This window comes from Lichenostomus cassidix, chromosome 6 (assembly GCF_008360975.1).
Source record: "Lichenostomus cassidix isolate B80296 chromosome 6, HeHo_3.0, whole genome shotgun sequence".
Classification (NCBI taxonomy): domain Eukaryota; kingdom Metazoa; phylum Chordata; class Aves; order Passeriformes; family Meliphagidae; genus Lichenostomus; species Lichenostomus cassidix.
In genome coordinates, this window is record NC_139487.1 from 17,536,681 (window position 1) to 17,554,897 (window position 18,217).

Consider the following 18,217-nt stretch of genomic DNA (forward strand, 5'->3'; position numbering starts at 1 on the left):
ATCACTTCTTTCTTGCTTCATGTCCCCTTTGCCAGGTGAAGCTGTTCAGCAGATCACAAAGCCTGACAGGATGCTTTTAGCCCATGGGGTCTTGATACAGAAAATATGGGGCTACCCCACAAATGCATATGGTGGGCAATGTCAAGATGCCAGCTCTGAAGTCAGTTGAATCTATGAATAATACCTAAGATTTGAATGTTGAGGATTGATTTTTCTTCAAGCCCATTCAAAAACAAATGAACTAATTCTGAAATCTAGAGGGAAAAAACGACCAAATAACCCTTTGTTTTCTTTCCATTTTTGTCCCAGAGCCACTGTGTATTTCCTGCTCAGCATGTTGTTTTTGTTGTGCTAAATGCCAGGTTGCAGGGCTGTTCTGATTTACTTTGTCTGCTGATATCAGAGGTGGAATTTTAGCTTCACTTCCAATCCTTCTGTGGCGAGAACAACAAGAAAGAAACTGTTTGGCAGAGAATTTGTTCAGTGAAGAAACTGTGGTAGACATTGGGTTCCTTCCCAAGCCATATAAATCACAGTGTAAGGGAATACTATGGAGCAAAAAAAAGGGAATTCGGGGGAAGGGGAGTAGTGCTGTGTATGTGTATCTTCATGTATAAATTGGAATCTGAACTGGGATCACCTAGACAAAACGTTCACACTGCCTAAAGCAAAATGTTGCTGTTGCTAAATGTCATCAGCCTCCTAAAAAACCAAGCTTACCATGAAAGCTGCCCATCTCAGACTCCTGCCCATTTCTATCCTCCAATCCACAATTATCCATCCTCTCATCTGCTTTCAACCTGTTTTTCCTTCTTGCCTGTGGCATGTTTCCTGAGCTTCCAGACCAAGAGGTTGGAGTTTACTTCTGTACTTGGGAGTTTATTTCCTTCCTCTATGAGCCTCCATGAGCAATGAAGTACTAGTTCCTCCTGTGGCATGGATTCAAATATGCTCTGTAAGCATGAGTGGATTTTGTATCCCAGAAATTTCATTCCTAAGGCAATAACCCTAGCATTCACTACATCAGTTAAAATACAATAAGGATGTGCACACTGATTGCTTAGTTCACTGATGCCACAAATAATAGAAAACTGCTGAGTAGTCCTTGTTTTTTCTCAATGGGGAGCATTACTTTGTGTTGTGATATCCAGATGCTGATTGTAATTAAATATCTAGGACCATATTACCCACACTCTTTTGAATTCAAAAGGTTTAAAATTCCTTAGACAAAAATAAAAGACGTAGAGCATGATCTCAAGGGACTATTTTCCCTAGGAAAGATGGCAAAAAAAATGTGTGTTCACTGCAATTCTATGAGGACATAATTCACAGAGAGAAACTGGGCACATCCTGTGGAAAAAACCAGCATGCCATAGCCTCTCAACCCTAAGTCCTCAGCCCAAGGATGAGGAAAGTGAGGTTAGTCATGCAACTGCTGTCAGTGCTCTCCTCCTTTAAGGGCCTTTTCTGAAGCTCCAGAATTGCAATCAATATCAGCAGCAATAAAAACCTGAGACTGCAGCTGCTCCCTGAGTGACACACACGTGTCAGTCACATACGTAGTCTCACACAGTGAAGGCAAACTCAGAACTGAAGCCTGTTTTGTAAGCCCATAAACTTGACAAAGGCTCATTCCAGTTACTTTGTGCATGTCTCAGTTTCCACTGAAACACTGGTAGCTGTTCATACTCAGGATTTTGTAAGACAAAATTCTAAAAATACATGAGTGAATGTGAGAGCTTGTTTGCCACAGACATTCTTTCATGAAATGATATATTTTAAAAAATGCATTCTTCTCTGAAAATAAATATTACCAAGTGGAGCACCGTTATCAAAGGAGATCAATATCTCTATCAAGACTGTACTTTAGAAGCTCTTTTAACATATAATAAATCTACAAGACCAACTTCTTTGAGGAATACATGCTAATTTAATGTCAGGTATGTATTGGATTTGTGACCAAAGCATGGCAGTCTGGCCACTGAAAGTAGCGAAGTTGTTCCACTGCTGTAACAGCTGATACAGAAAGACTAAGGGGAATTTAATGTGCTCGTCAAAATATATTTATACAATTATGGGAAAACTACAGTGTAAGGAGAGAATTTTGCAAGGTTTTCTCATTAAAAAGTATGTAGCTTCAGAACACGGTACTGTTAACTTTGGTAACTAGCTTATCTCAAATCCCACATTTTGTCACTACCATCTGCAGCTTGAAAAAAACCCACATTTATGCTTATTTTAGCAATGTGACTGTAGATTTTTAGCTTTCAGAATTTCCTTTGGTTGGTTGGTACACTAGAATTCAATGTCACGTTTTCATGTTGGAATTCAGAGTGAAGTCTCAGGGTGTAGTGCATGAATGTTTTATCTAATTGATTGCTTCCACACAGTTTATCTTTTCACCTCTATCATCCTGCTTATGTAATAGTTTGATATGCAATTCTTCAAATAAGATCAATGAAGTCATCCAAGTGAAGAAAAATTTGACCTTCTCACCCTTCCCTAAAGATTACAAAGATTCTGCTGATACAAAAGCATTCACAGAACTTGCAAAACCCTCTCTGGTGCTGCCTCCAAATTTCAACATTCATGTATTTGGACAAAGCCACACCTATCTATTGTGTAGCAACAGAGATGATTGAAGGTGAAAAACAATGCAATCCATATTTGCTAAGGACCCACAAACTATCCAATACCCTTGCTCAGTTTTTCTGATGTAAAAACATTCAGAATAGATTTTACACAGCAAGTAACCAGTAGACTAGATACAATCATTTTCATTTCATTGATTTTATATTCTACTTTGATTAAGCCAGAGAAGTTTCATGGCTTTTTCTTTTTCATGGCTTTTTTTTTTTTTTCCATTTTATGCCTAATAATAGAATGTCGCTGTTGAGCAGCTAGCAGAGTAATGAAGGCACCAGTTCTCAGTGGCAAGAAGGAATGACCTTTATTGTTTTGATTTCATCATATATATAGAGTATTCAAAAGTCACCCAGATTGGTCGGTCAGAAGCCTTCCCCCAGGCCTGATTGGCCAGGACTGCACTGTCCAAGTTCTGGGACACTATTCCAATGACATCCAAACTTTATCTTTATTTACAAAACACAAGAAAATTCTCATGGGAAAAGCCTGTGCTAGCCACAATAGAAGAACAAAAATTGGGCATAACTTCTGAAGAGAAAAAACTGCTTTCACAAATTATCCCCATACAGACGGAAATTACAGGCATTGTACCTACACAGCTGTTTTCCAAATTACATTTACATGAAGGGTTATGAAGAGGAAGTAAGAATAACTAGAAAACTGGGAATACTGCTGGTGTAGTATTCACTTAACCTTATTAAATTTATTTAATTTATTTATTTATTTAACCTATTTATCACATCCAAGCGAGGACACAAGAGAGGAAGCAGCCAGTCTAAATTTCTTCCCTGTTGTAATTGTCCAAACATCTGACGCTGAGTGCTGCTACTATTGCTTCAATTGTGAAATTTCCTTTATTTATTTCAGGGAGAGCTCCAGAGACACCCAGGTCATGTGACCCCTCACTTAGTGGATCGAGGACTCAAAGTAGCTACAAGCTCTTCATAAACAGGTGAGCTCAATTCAGATTTCTACAAGATGGAAGCTGTTTTACAACCAAGTGACACAGGTAACTAGTCTGGCAACGCCTGTATCAGAAAATGCCTGGATTGCCATCCAAACCTGTTTAGATAGACCATTTATGCAGAATAGCTGCCTTAATATATACATAATATTCTATTATGTAGAATAAATAAATAATGTTCAACTAGACTTGGTTTGGTTCCAAGTGGAACAGTCCAAAAGTTCTAGTGAAATGGAACTTGGGCCCTGAACAATCCATAGAAAACAAGCACATTTAGGATTTCCACATTTACTGTGTACCACTATGCCCTGCCAGATGCCAGGGGCCTCCCAGAAGAGCTGCCCCCAGCTGTGTCTCCACCAGGCAGGGAAGCAGCACTAGCCCTCTGTGACTGAAACAACTGGGAAGTTGCTCCACAGAGACTGTGAAAGGTTGGATTTGATGATCTTAGAGTTCTTTTCTAACCTTAATGATTATATGATTTTATGAATGGGAAAATCTGTTGAAAAGGTGTGACTAGTCATTGCTTTCTCTGTCTAGGCATCCTGTCAGAGTCCTGAGTTGTGTCCTTTCAGATTTTGGATGTGGTCTTGCCTTGCTGTCACATTAAAGTGCAGTCACACCTTATGTGTTCTGAAGTGATTATCGCAGACCATGTATATGATCTATAATTTTAATTTGCACTTCCACCTCAGTCCTTAGATTGATTTTTCTCACTTGTATCAGCCATATCCAGCCCTGCACTGCCACTTTACTGGAGAGTTATAGGTAACCCAGGGACAAAAGCAGTAAAGATCTCTGCTCTGTTTTGAGGATTAGCCTCATTTCAGCCATGGCATGGACAGCAGCCCTGTAGACATTGACGAAGAAAACTGAGAATTGTACAACTGATACAAACTCCTTTTCAAAACTCAAGGAAACACCATCGCTGCCAAAAAGAGTTTTCTAGACTGGGTGTTAGCACAGTGCAGCCATAATCATGGCTGTTTCCAAAGAAAGAAGAGATATAACTACTGTCAGCTCCTAGGCACCACAAAGACCAGAATCCCATGGTTAAGCACCATGTAATCCCTACAGACATCCCATTTAAATTGGGTTCTTGACCCAGTTAAACAGGAGTTTCTTCTTTTAACCATGACACGAGTAATTCAGGCCCACAGGAAATGCTCAATTTAGATCAACTCCCAATTAAATGTATCCCAAGTAAACAGTTTGAACTTCCTGATAAATCAGCCATGATAATCTGGTCAATATGAGATACCCCAGTACATCTGTAAAACTGTAACAAGAAAGATCTACCAGCAGGTTGCAAAATAGTGTCTCCTTTTGTCAAGAAAGAAATCTCTGTCTACCTGTGTAAGTACACACACATACATTTATATGTGTGTATACAGACATCTTTATATATGCATCATATATCTGGCAGTTATATGAGTGACAGAGGATTTATTTACTGAGTTTTTCAGAGCAATTGCAATGCCTCCAACTGACAACCTGGGTATTTAATTCCCATTCCTGGAAAACTCTCAATCATGTAACAAAAAATGTTAAGGTTTTCTGAAGCTTTTTTCTGGAGAAAATAAGAAGTGAGGAATTTACTTCATCCTGTAGAATTCCCAGAAAGGAATGGGGCTAAATTCTTGCCTGTTGGCTTCACCAAACGTAAACCTGCTAGATCTGGCTCACCAAATGAAAAAAACCCCAAACCCCAAATTCTAGTGAATCAAAGCAGAATTCAGATTTATTTATAAAGGGGATCAGTAATATTATTCCTGTTAAATTATTTCTCTTTTTCTGTAAAGAAACATTTAGGAGCTTAAAACTGATACTGCCCTGGACTTCACAGTATTCCAGTAGTTACCATACCTTAAGCTCTCCATCCTCAAGTCGGTGTTGTGTTGATTGCATGTTATATATTTTGCTCACTATGACATTTCCTTTGAAGGTCAGTCAGTGCTGTAGAAGAAATCCCTGGTGGAGCTCAGAAGAACAGCCGACAGAACCTGCTAAGCTTGGGCTCCACCTTCTCTGTGTCTACAAAGGACTACTCAGCAGCTGCTGCATCACAGAAATGTTTCTTCCACAGGAAGGAAAAGGTGAATGATGAAAAACATATAAGCTGATTTCAAAATGTAAATATCACTAAAGAGAAGCCTCTCATCTAATTTTTGTTTGACAATGACGTGCGTATTAGCTACTGAGTCATCTTATTAGATAAGTATTCTAAATAGACAGTCTCCAAACTAGGCAAGATCCAGCTGTGATATCTCAGAACTGAAGGCAGTGAAAGCAGTTGCTCATGAAGACAATGCAAAAGCTGATAATCAAACCCTCTCTGACCTACATATGTGATTTCTGCAAGCATCAAACACCATAGGGACTGTTTTTACCAACCACTTTGACAGCAGCTTCAGAACAGAGAAAAAATTTACAGAGACACTTAACCCAAACACTTGCCAGCCAATGGTGCTCCAAGGACTTAATTTTTTTTTTTTTTACAGTGTATGCCTGGACAAAAAAACTGGGCTGGCAGTGAGTGTGCCTGACCAATAGCTTATGTAATTAACTCTTTCTAGTTGCTAAATTGTAGTAGGACTCTGTTAGATGGAAACAATAATGTTTCTTTGAAAGTTGGATTACAAAAATTCAGAAATAACTGAATCACAGAAAACTCCACCATGATCCTTCCCATGGAGTTTTCTGTTGTGGAAGAAGGAAGAGGTTTCAGGCTGATGAGCCCTTTCACCTCTTCCCAGTTCAGAACATTGATTAGTGGCAGATATTTGGTCAAGAGCTTCAGTTAGATACTTTGGAAAATTATCTTTTCACGTATAAATTTGGTTTTAAATTTTATTATGATTTTTGTGGGGATAATAATTGTGTTTCTCAGGAGTTCAGCACCTGTTACAACACAGTTCTAGTCCCTCTTTAATGTGACATAAAACTGCATTGTCTGTTGGCAATATTATTATTAAACAAACCCTAATTTTTTTTCAAGAAACTATCTAAATGGGTCAAGTTAATAAGTCATGGTGAATGGCTGGAAGGATTCACATCTTATCACTTGAAGACATTTAACTATTTCTGTCTGCTTAAGGGATCTAAAAGCCTGGATGTATCTGATGAAAACCCAGTATACAAAATTAGTTGAGGTGGATGCACAGCAAGAAAAAAAAAATCTTACAAAAAACATGCTAAATGTTTTTCAAGTTAAGTCAAAAGAATACAATGTCTACTAATAAGAACTATCATTCAACCTTTTTTATGGGGAAGAAAGCAGGTCTGCATTTTGGTCTGGTTCCTAGGGAAGCTAGGCTTACGCAATGACAGGGGTGTGTATGTGTTTGTGCATTTGTGACTGTCCTCAGAGAAATTCGGGAATCAAATGACAAAAGGTCTCAAAATAAATAAAATTTCTGTAAGTGTCATGAAAATAGGTTCTTTACAAAGGAAATAGATCTTGATTAAGTGCCTTTACAGAAAAAAAGGCTTCAGCATGAGCATACCCTACATAGACCCTGAAGAGTCCACACAGGAGAGACCCCAAAGAGAGAGCAATCTTCAATTAGCATTTGCACCTTACTAGACACTGAAGTCAATTAGCTCCAGCATACTGATCAACAGAAATGGGTTTCATTGATACTTGTGTTTGGGATCTTCATTCCATTAAGGAGACATTTACTAAATTTCTAAATTGCCTCCTTGCAGTTTTCAGGTCCAGAATTTATTATTTTGTCTAGTGAACCACCAGTGACCTTACAGCTGCCTGGATCAATTGTGGTAAGTAAGAACATTCAGCATTTAGAACTAATCTAGTGACCTTTTAGTTGGGGTCTTTGTAAGTAGCACCTGAGTCCCAACCCAATATTCTTTCCATATCCTCCTCTCAAAACAAGTTAGGGTTCCTGCAGAGGTATTGAGACTTGAAAGGTGATTTAATTCTCAGTGCTTTTCATTTATGTTTGTTGGTGCAAAAAAAGCTTAATTTATCCTTCTGAGAAAGCCCAAGACTTTTGAGACAAAACCTATACAGCAAATATTCAATATGACATCTAGTGCCAATGTATGGGACTTCCTCAGCTTGCAGGCACATCCTTTACCTTTCATTAAGAAAAAGTAGAAAGCTGACAGCAGACAGCAGTAAAAATGAGGGCAAAGAGAATTTGGAATTAGCTGTTTTCTTGTGATTCTCTGGGTTTAAAAAAATTAGAAATGTTTGGGTAATTCATTTATGAGAAGGGAAGCAGAGAATAGCATGGTGTTGTGTCCAATTCCATCGGGTTATGTAGACACAGAAGACTAGCAGGCCTCAGTAATAAAATGCTGTAGAACTTGCATTTCTTGTACTTGGCACTCATTTTTCATTCTTTCTTGCATGTTCTTAGACTAAAAAAGGGAAATCCTATTTGTCCCAAAGGGATCTCAATGTGATTCTACTCAATGGGCAGTGCCTTGAGGTACAATGTGACATCAAGACCAAGGCAAGAGATGTTTTCAACACCGTGGTGGCATATGCAAATTTGGTGGAACATTTCTACTTTGGCCTGGCTTACCTGAAAGGTAACAAGACACAGTTAAGTACAGTGACAGCTCTGTCCCTCAGTGCCTCTGTAGTCACTTTATCAATGAATTCCAGTGAGATCCTTTAACATCTTCAGATGGAAGCAGATAAAAAGCTTGTGCAAATGTAAGGTAAGTTGGTTTAAACTCTACTGCACTGATGTAAAACATGTCTACCGTAGGACTGTGCATCAGCACAGCCATACATGTTACTGGCTGATATTCCCAGGCAGAAAAAGCTGCATCCCAGCCTTGCACTCAAATACTATTGAGCCATGAAGCTCCAGCAGAAATTCCAGTAAGCACTGCACTGAGAAAGGCTGTGTTTACTCCTAGATATAAGTGGGAGGTTCAGCTATGTTGTCTACCAGACCAACATGTCTCTAGTCCACTTTTGATGGCAGGCACAGCTGAGGCAGTAGGAAAAAGCACTCCTTGAGTGTAGGACATGAGGATTACAATGGGGTGCAGAACCTGAATGGTGAGCAGAATGCAAGCCCTATGAATTCATGAGTAGTTTCACAGATACCATACTAATCCAGTATCTAACATTTGTAATCCAAAATTACATACTGTGCTAAGTTCTCAATCAAAGGAGCAATAATTTAGGTCACGACACAGAGAAGTAAATCTCAGCTGACATCCCTAATCCATTTTATTTGTTAATGCTAGTGATGCACTCTATGAAGACAGCAGAATTTTGAGCTGCTGAAGTATATCCAGGTTTTTCACAGAACCCAAAATTCTCATTTCAGGTAAAGAATTCTTCTTTTTGGATGAGGAGACCAAACTTTACAAAGTGGCCCCAGATGGCTGGAATGACCAACCCAAGAAGAAAATGTCCATCATTAATTTCACACTCTTTCTAAGAATAAAATTCTTTGTCAACCACTTTAATGTTATTCAGTAAGTGCACAATTCTGCTGACTGAAGGAAAACCAGTAACATTTAGGGATACTATTCAAATTCTCCTCCTGAGTTCCTAAACCCTTTTCTATTCCAGGCATGGCTTGACAAGGCATCAGTTTTACCTGCAGCTTCGTAAAGATATTTTGGAGGAGCGACTATATTGCAGTGATGAGACTGCCCTGAAACTCGGTGCTTTGGCTTTACAGGCAGAGCTTGGCAATTATGCTTCTGAGGTGTGGATAAATAATACAGTATTTCTCAGAGGTCTCTCTCTACAACTTTTGCAGCTTTTGTTTGTCACATAGTACTTAAAGAAGAAATGTGAATAGCACAGAATTTCAGTTAACTCCTTCAATTAATTCCTTCGGACTTAATTTTAAAAAATTACATAATTTTCCTAATTACAGAGTAGTAATGAGCCAGGTGAACTTGACAGGAAATATAGCAGAATGATAGAGTCTAGGTCCTTCACAATAGATAATATATCCTAGAAACACTGGAAAATCTGTAGAAAATTTCCAACATAGGCCCAGCTTGGATGCGCAGAGGGGCTTAAAGAGATTAGTAAACAGGGAAGAGAAAAACAAATGAACAGTTCAGAATTCACAGCTATTTTATGTGTAGGCTCAGAGCCACAAGCTGCTAAGACAGGAAGGTCACTGAATGTATGTCTAAACTGGCTGTCCTAGTTTTGAAGTGTATAGAAAGACCCATTTATGTTCTCTTTCATGTCTTCAGTTATGCAAATCGGTGTAGCTCTATTAATTGACCTCTGAGTGGTCTGATCCATGTGGTTGGATCCGTCATGGCAATGGGTCCCCCACTGTAGGTTGTGTTGATGCAGTTGTAGCTGTCAGCTCTAAGTGCAGCACACACCTGTAGGCCCAGCTGCTTTCTCCCCTCTGTGGTGTGTGCTTTGAGCACCTGCCTGAGCACAGGGGCAAGAGGCAATCTGGCTGTCAGGACACTACATGCTGTTCCCACTTTCCTTTGGGAAATGGCAACAGGGTGACTTCTGCATATGGGTCACCCTGAAAATGAAATGCAATGAGTAAAAAAAGTCAAGAAAGAACAAAAGGCTCCTGTTCCTTTGTTTTTTCAATTTTTTTCCCCACAGATGCATGGAAAGAGCTATTTTCGTGTTGAAGACTATGTCCCAGTAAGTCGAATAGAGAAAATGACCCTGGCATATGTACAGCGAGAGCTTGCGAAATTACATCGTATGAATCGCTCCCTGTTTGAGGACGAGGCTGAACTAGAATTTTTAAAGGTAACTTGCCATACCACAAATACTATTTATTATTTTTGAGGTAGAAAGCCCCTCTCTATTTACTGTTGTCTATTTTCCTCTTGCCTGATACGGTGGATTTTAGATATGGTGAGCAAATTTGAATAGTCAACAAAAACCTCAGAATTTCATTCTGCTGTAGATACTGTCACTTATCACTGAGAGGTTTTTATAACACATTTGGGTGTATTTGCAGCATTCTAAGGCTTGATGCAAATTTTTGGCATGTTACCAACATGTCTGGGTTCAGAAGATTATAAAACATGGGAACAAGCACTTTTTTGACTTCTGAAATTACAGCAGCTGTTCAGCCAATTCCTAAACATATAGTGATTGTTTGTTTAAAAGTATCTGTGAACTCTGAAAATGAGGAAGGAGTTATCTGAAGTATTTTCTCACATGATTATTTCTCTAGGGCTCTAAAATATCACAGTGATGTGGGATATAACTTTTTCCTGCTAATTTCTCTTTCTCCCCAAACCTCTCTGCTCTCCATCAAATGCAAAATATCAGGGATTAGATAATGGATAAATAGCATTAGTCATTTTGCTGCAGTACCATACGCTTTTATTTACAGCATCATTTTAGTTCAGTTGCTATTTAATTACATTAGTTCCTCATCTAACACTGTCAATGCAATTGAAGAAATAGATTGAAGCTTAGCATTAATGACAGTCCCATCATGCGTGGCAAATCCAATGAAGAAAAGCAGCTTTGTTAGCATCTGTTTCAATGAATAAGTCTGTATAAGGAGCCAACACATCACACAAAGTGAGAATGATAGACCCCATGGCAAGAACATGTAAATTCCAAATATGAAAGGGATTAAAAATTAAAACCCAGATTCAGCTAGTGATTATATATGCCCCAGTTTTTAGGACCTGAACATTTGTACTATGGTTACTTTCTAAAAACAGATCTTCTTAAAGCATTTTATTTTGCTCACTGAAAATCTCTATTCACAATTGAAAAGTCATTTGGGGATTCTACAGTAGCTTCCCAGAAAGCAAATATAAAGTTTTAGGATAAACTCATATTGGTCTGCAGATCAGACAGTAAATCCTCCTCATATTCCATAGTTCTGTAATTGTCTGAGTCACATTTTAACATTTTTGTGGCAAAGTACAGGAGGTAGAAAGACAAGCATGAACACCCAGAACCTCTGGGTGAGTTCCTCAGAATATCCCCTGCACGGTTAGATGGCAGGGGCAAACACTGGCTCTGCAGACACTCAAAAGCATTTTCTCCTCCATCTACCTATCTTTTGAGTAATGCATGATAAAAGCACTTTTTCTCTACCAGGTGACTCAGCAACTTCCTGAATATGGAGTGTTATTCTATCGTGTGTCCCAGGATAAGAAAGGGACAGAAGGGGACATCATCCTGGGAATCTGTGCCAAAGGCATCATAGTGTATGAAAACAAAAATCACACAAGAATTGCCAGTTTAAGATTCCAGTGGCGTGAAACAGAGAGAATTTCAGCTCATGTAAGTTGGAACAAACTGGATCTCTTCTCTACTCTACTACTTTACTGCCCTTCTTCCTGCCACTTTGATAAATTTGTTGCATTCAGATTTAGAATTAGAGTCACTCTATATGGGCAAGTCCTTTTTGAAAACACTTTAAAATCAAAGCTGGATCTGGATGTGGATATGAAGATACTGAGTTCTTTGTGAGGTATAGTTCTGCAGTTTTTGTGCTAAGGTCAAAGTCAAATTACTATAAAACTGAATAATCTGGTGGTGGCTATTACAGAGACTATGCCAAATCTCTCTGTGGCATATTCCATATTAATTCCTCTCTTGTCTTCTGCTCTTTTCTTCTATTTTTCTGCCTACATCAGGTCATGGGATCATGTCTTCTGCTTTCCAGACCTCATTATTCCCATCCTCATCTCTTAGTATATTGATGTCTGCTAACGAATTAGTATTGGTGACAAGATTGTGACCCCTTTCTAAATGGTATTTTGACATTAGAGGTATATCAATGAATTGTACAGTCTGGGTGTCAAACTGCATCACACATTTCCCAACTTGTTTGCTCTCCAAAAATGGTCCTTCTGCACCTTGAAGATACGTTTCTTCTCACATTAAATTTGTTTAACAATTTTAAGATCTGTAGGGCCAAATCTTGCCATTTTAGCAACCTGCTCTCAATGCATTCAATGTCTTAAGGTTCTTGACTTTTGACATAGAAGAGTTATGATCCCAATAACAGACACCTTGCTTACAAGTACTGAATTTACAACAAGCATTTACTGCACCCAAAAGGGATGCAGTCAGGCATAAATACAATTGAACAAACTAACAAGACTATATAAATGAACTGTCAGTGCTTCAGTGTGCTGACTGATATATGAAGCAAGCTGTACTTCTTTTTCCCCTTCAGAGAAAAAAATTCATGATTGAAAGCAGCTTCAGTGGCAAGAAACACACCTTCATTACTGATACAGCGAAGACATGTAAATACCTGCTGGACCTCTGCTCTGCGCAGCACAAATTCAATGCACAGATGAATTCTAGGCAACTCCGGCAGGCTTCATCAGGTGAGGTATAAATACACTTTTGTTACTGGGGCCATAGGACAAGGTTATGTTTTAGGTAAGGTATATTCACCAAAGCTGAGAATTAGAATCTGCCACCTCAGTTTCACTCTGTTTCAGCTAGAAAATAGTGTCTCTTACTACATGGAAAGTTAGAGGAGTCTAAGTTGTCTAATAAAGTGTAATTTGACATGTGCATGTGAGTGGGCATGTGCGGGGGGGGGAATAGGGGTACTCTGATGATAACAACTATGTAGCTAAACCCAGACTTAAAAAAGAAATAAGCATGATTTCACTTCAGGAGAATTCTATGGCTGAGAATTCTAAAGAAATATATCAGACCTATCCCAAATGTAACCTGAAAAATGTTCCACACAAATTAAAACTATAATAGTGCCCAGACATGCTGGAGCTGAATTTAGTTATCTTTGCATAACACAGAGATGCAACCTAATAGTTCAGTCCCAGGACAAAACCACTAAACCAAAGGCACATGAGTCACACCCACTCGACTATATAGCTGCTAGCAGCTCTTATCTTAGACTTTGCCATGCCTGTGGAGGATATGACTAGTACCTCCTCAGGCCTCAGATTTTCCATAGTTTCTAAGACAAAGTTCTTGTCTCAACCCAGCTCAGCCCAGAGCACGTACATAGCATGTCTCACTCACAGTTGTTTTGAGCAAGTTTTTTAAAGATAGGTGAGGATTATTATGGGGAAACTGAGGCATATAAGAAATAAGATCCTAAGCTGACAACTGTCCTCACTCTTGACTTCAGTGGAACAACATGAGTTTTCACTAGCTCCTCCACTGCCTTGAACAGAACTATGATCATTTACAACCCCTGTGTGTTTGACCTGGTGAGTTATTGCAGGAGAATCAAGTGTCATGCCTTCTCTGCTGGGATACTCCTTTCTGTAGTAAAACTGTAAAAGTGTTGGCAAATACTACCATGGCATGTAACAGGGTGATTGATCTATTGCCTCCTTACCATGAAAATTATTTCATGAAAGGTAAAATTCCACTTGCATGAATTTGTTATCACAGAAAAAGGCCCCAGGATGGCATTTAGGTTCAAGGCACCTTTTGTTGCTTGACATCTGTAGCTTCTAACATAATTTAGTGGGACTGTGCTTTATTGCATTCAAATGAGCACTAATAGTGTACCTTAAAGTTTCCTGTGTCACATTTGCTTGTGGTAATTTATCTTCATAAAAGTTATCACATTCCAAATATAACAGAATAAAAATATTGAGAACATAGAAAATTATAAATAACCCAAGTGCTGATTAGAAGTACACCAAATCACTGAAACAAGCCAGACTTAAATAAACCCCATGAGACCACAGGTTCTGGGGTTCGGCATGTGCTTGCTGTCCCAGAAAAAAAGCTTAGTAAGGAAATGATAGACAGTAGTTCAAAATGCTGCCCTTGCCACCACAGTGAGGCTGTAAGAGATTATGAGGCTCTTTCTGCATGCTTCTGCTGCTGCTGCTGTTCATATGTATAAGTCACCATCACTTCAAAACTTCATAGCAACTCTCTACTCCGGAGTCACCATGGCAACTCCCAGGCTGCGCTAATGCTCTGGACAGTTAAGCCTTCTGACGCCTTAAGAAATGCCTCTGATCAAAGTCACTGAGGAAAGAGTGAACCTAAATTTAACGCTGCAAAGTAGTGTCCTAGAAAGTTGTAGTCAGGCTACTATTTGTTAGGAAAACACATGGGAGTTTAGCTGTTATGTACAAGCAGAATTAAAGCTCCTATTTATGTTAGTCTGTATCAAGTAGAGTTTTGTTTTACTTTCCAGTGTATCTCCAATTGCCTGCTCTCTCTCTGTTCACCAAGTCTCCTCTCCTGCCCACCCACTGAGAATCTAAATAAATTAATACCTCCTTCAGCATCATCTTGTTTCAGAAAAATAAAATATTTTGAGAGAATAGATTTGTATATAGCAGAGCCCAGGTGTCTCTAAGCAAGTGGTTGATTTCACAGAAAGGTAGAAAACTGGATAGCAAATGTTGCCACCAAGATGGTCCCCACTCAAGTTCACTTGTGCAAATCACTGAGTTTGTTGGTGTCTGTCTGAACTTTGGAGAGCATTTGTTACTAAAGCTCCTGTCTTCTCAGATATACAAATTCTGGAGTGGAAGGCCTGTGAAAGATGAGAAACTACCACCCTGGATAATCTAGACTCTGAAAGACAGATGCTTCTCATACACCAGTCATTTACAAAATACACCATACAGAGATATTCAGGTTTAAATTACATAGGATTGTACATTTCATATTTCTATAGACAGTAAATTTTTAGTATAATTAATAGAAATGAAATTTTAATGCAGCATATACCTCCTATGGAAGAAAACTCCCTCTACTCAACCCAAGGCCTAGGTATCCTCAAGGATACAAGAACAGATGTATCTGTAATGTCAATCTTTTTTTGCTGGCATATCGTAAATTTTTATTTAAATTTCCTTCAAGCTTAAGAAGATGTGATATCAGTGCATTTGTCCTTGCTTCTTCCCCTCTCTCACTTCTTATTCAGAGGACAGTAAATTTATGGAAATAGAGAAATCCAGTGCTGCATATGCAGCTCAGCGTGAACACCTTGCCCTTATTCAGAGACTGTCTCGCTCAGAGAATGTGCTCTATGGAGCAAACCTGGAAAACCTTTCTGCTGGGATGATGAGCAAATCTTGTGATAATCTCAGTGTGGAAACCAACAATAGGACTACAGACAAAAGCAATCTTGGCAGGTAGGTTTTTTTTTCTCTAAATGTGTGTAAGTCATAACTCAGTCATGACTATTTTTTTTTCTAAAGTTCTTACTGTGCTCCCACCAAAAGGCCTGGGGCTCCATGGTGCCAGCAGCAGTGCAAATGCAGGCAGGAGATTAACAGAACAACAGAGGTGAACTTGAAAAAGAGTGACATTAAAATTTTTACCACACTCAGGAAGAAACCACAAATTGGATTATGGGGAAGTGTAAAAATGAGGGAGAATAAATCTTTAATATCTGTGTATCTTCTTTGGAAATTACAGTATGTGAACTAAAAAAACAGCAGAAACTGGTTTTTATCAGGAATGAAAGGATCAATACCTAGTTGATTCCTCCATGTCCAAAGGTGCAAATCATAGGGAACAGTGCAAGAACTTCTCCCTCTTTGTTTAGGTACGTTCACCTGTGTAGGTCGTCACTATAGCTGCACAGTCTCAAAGCCTTTGATGAATTCTAGTGCCTTTTAGAATATAAAAGTTAGAATAGAGCCAGAAGGACATGAACTAACAGGAAAACTTTCAGACATGGTTTTGTCTAAATGGACAGCAGAGCTAAATGAATCACGGTGAAGCTATTCTGTGTTTTCCTGATGCCTGCAGTCGGCTCAAAGCGAAACACAGGGGTAAATCAGTCATGATACAAGTGCTCTAATGGCAGCTGCTATTTGGAAGCAAATGCTGGCAAGGATAAACTACCTCTCCCCTAAAATGAAACATGTCCCAGAAATCAGAATACTCACTGAAAGGCTACAAACCTGTGTATTCCAAACTTGGCACTGACAGACTAATGACAATGAAGAGTGCTACATACCATTGCTGATTTTTTATTGTAACACAGTCTTCCTTTCGTGCCGTGCAGATCTTTATCAGGGCTATCCCAGTCAGAAATGCACATCAATTTGAATGGAAGGCAAAGGAGTTATGACTTCCCCTCTATCCATTCAACTCAGAACACAATCAGCGGTGAGTATAGTAATCATAAAGAGAGATGGTACACTTCTGTATTTATTGTTTCAACAGGACACCAAGATATATTCTACTTACAGATTAAAGAATATCCTTTTGTACTTTTGTACTTCTGGAAATTAATCCAGAGTGTAGCAAGACAAGCTTTTTTCTTTCCCTTAACTCCTGTTTTCCATCAGGTTCAGTGGTAAGGGACTTCATGATAAAATGATTCTATAATGGTGCCTAATGCTCTACAGAGATGTAGTTCAGTACACCCAGATATTCTTGCACAGAGCAATATCCCTGTGCTCAGAGGTCATTGTTTGGTTTGCAACTGAGATCTACAACTCAATAAATAATACATGAGACAGCAAAGGCTCCAGGTCTTTCCTCTGTACTTGCACTTGCATGACACTGCCTGGAATAAGGACTGGATATCTAATTTTCTATCAGAAGCCAGACTGCATGCACATGGGGAGCCAATCTATGGAATATGAAGCTATGCCTATTTGGTTAGTCTGTTTTAAAATTAGAATAGCACTTTAAACACACTGTGGCAATTGCACAATGTTAAGTAGTGTTAACACTACGGAAGTCACCATTACAATCAGTATTGGTTGGATTGCACCTTCGGAGCCAAAAGGGCCCACACAGTCCAAGGCTGGAGCCCATAGAAGATTTGGTGTCCTAATCACCCTCACGCTCAATGGGCACTACGTGCCTGCCTCTTTAAATATTCTAATCTTAATATAAATGTTACAGAAGTACAGTATCCCAGAAAGGAACACTATAGAAAGAGCTTACACACCTCTGTACATAGATTTTTCTAACGAATGAAAACTTCTGAACACTTGTTTGAGCACCCTTTCAGAATTATGTTGATTCAAAAGTAACAGTAATGTTGAAACCAAGGACAAACTATATATTTATTTGTGAAGCTCCAGTTTTGCATGATACATAAATCAATGGTTTCCCTGCATTAATCTACATTTATTCTAGCTGTTTTGTTTCTGCAGCACCCGGATCACCAGCCATCCAGAAGGAAGTTTTGCTAAGTGGTCTAGAAAGAGAAATCATTTGTGTCAGCCTAAAACGTGATCCGAAGAATGGATTTGGTAAGTAAGGAACATAAATGTTATGTTTGTTACTGGGACTACCAGATCCTGGTGCTAACACTTATACTTGCTGGCTCAGGCTGGGCAAGACTGTAAACACTTTCACTCCATTTATTCTTCTTATAGAGTAAGAGTACCAATCTTTGTGAAGGACTCAGAATTTGCAGGGCTGAGAAGGACTAAGCACATAAATCAAGACCATTATGTTTTCAGAGGATTAACTAAGGCCACAGAGATCAAGGGAACCAAGTGCTAAAAGTAGAATGAAAGGAACATGGTTTTAGTTTTGTGTCTGAAATACACGTGTACTGATTTTATTTATCTTAGACCTTATAGGTAGTGCCTGTGGGCGTGCAAAATGTTTACACAAACTTAATGTGAATGTTTCTTAACTTTTGGATTGTTACTTGGTTAATATTTTTGTTATCTAATACCATAATCACACTGTATCCAGTTCTTGTG

General features: G+C 38.8%; 1 protein-coding gene across 1 annotated transcript in view; it reads left to right on the plus strand.

Moving 5' to 3' along the window:
* The window catches only part of LOC146435370 (FERM and PDZ domain-containing protein 2-like), a 55,363-nt gene that overhangs the window by 3,274 nt on the left and 33,872 nt on the right, over positions 1-18,217 (plus strand). The window contains exons 4-15 of the mRNA XM_085065341.1: positions 3,514-3,598; positions 5,556-5,706; positions 7,319-7,390; positions 7,996-8,170; positions 8,926-9,076; positions 9,174-9,312; positions 10,197-10,349; positions 11,670-11,855; positions 12,757-12,913; positions 15,460-15,670; positions 16,552-16,655; positions 17,657-17,755. Of these exons, the coding sequence (XP_084921467.1) occupies positions 3,514-3,598; positions 5,556-5,706; positions 7,319-7,390; positions 7,996-8,170; positions 8,926-9,076; positions 9,174-9,312; positions 10,197-10,349; positions 11,670-11,855; positions 12,757-12,913; positions 15,460-15,670; positions 16,552-16,655; positions 17,657-17,755 (1,683 nt within the window). The remainder of the gene's footprint in view (positions 1-3,513; positions 3,599-5,555; positions 5,707-7,318; positions 7,391-7,995; positions 8,171-8,925; positions 9,077-9,173; positions 9,313-10,196; positions 10,350-11,669; positions 11,856-12,756; positions 12,914-15,459; positions 15,671-16,551; positions 16,656-17,656; positions 17,756-18,217) is intronic.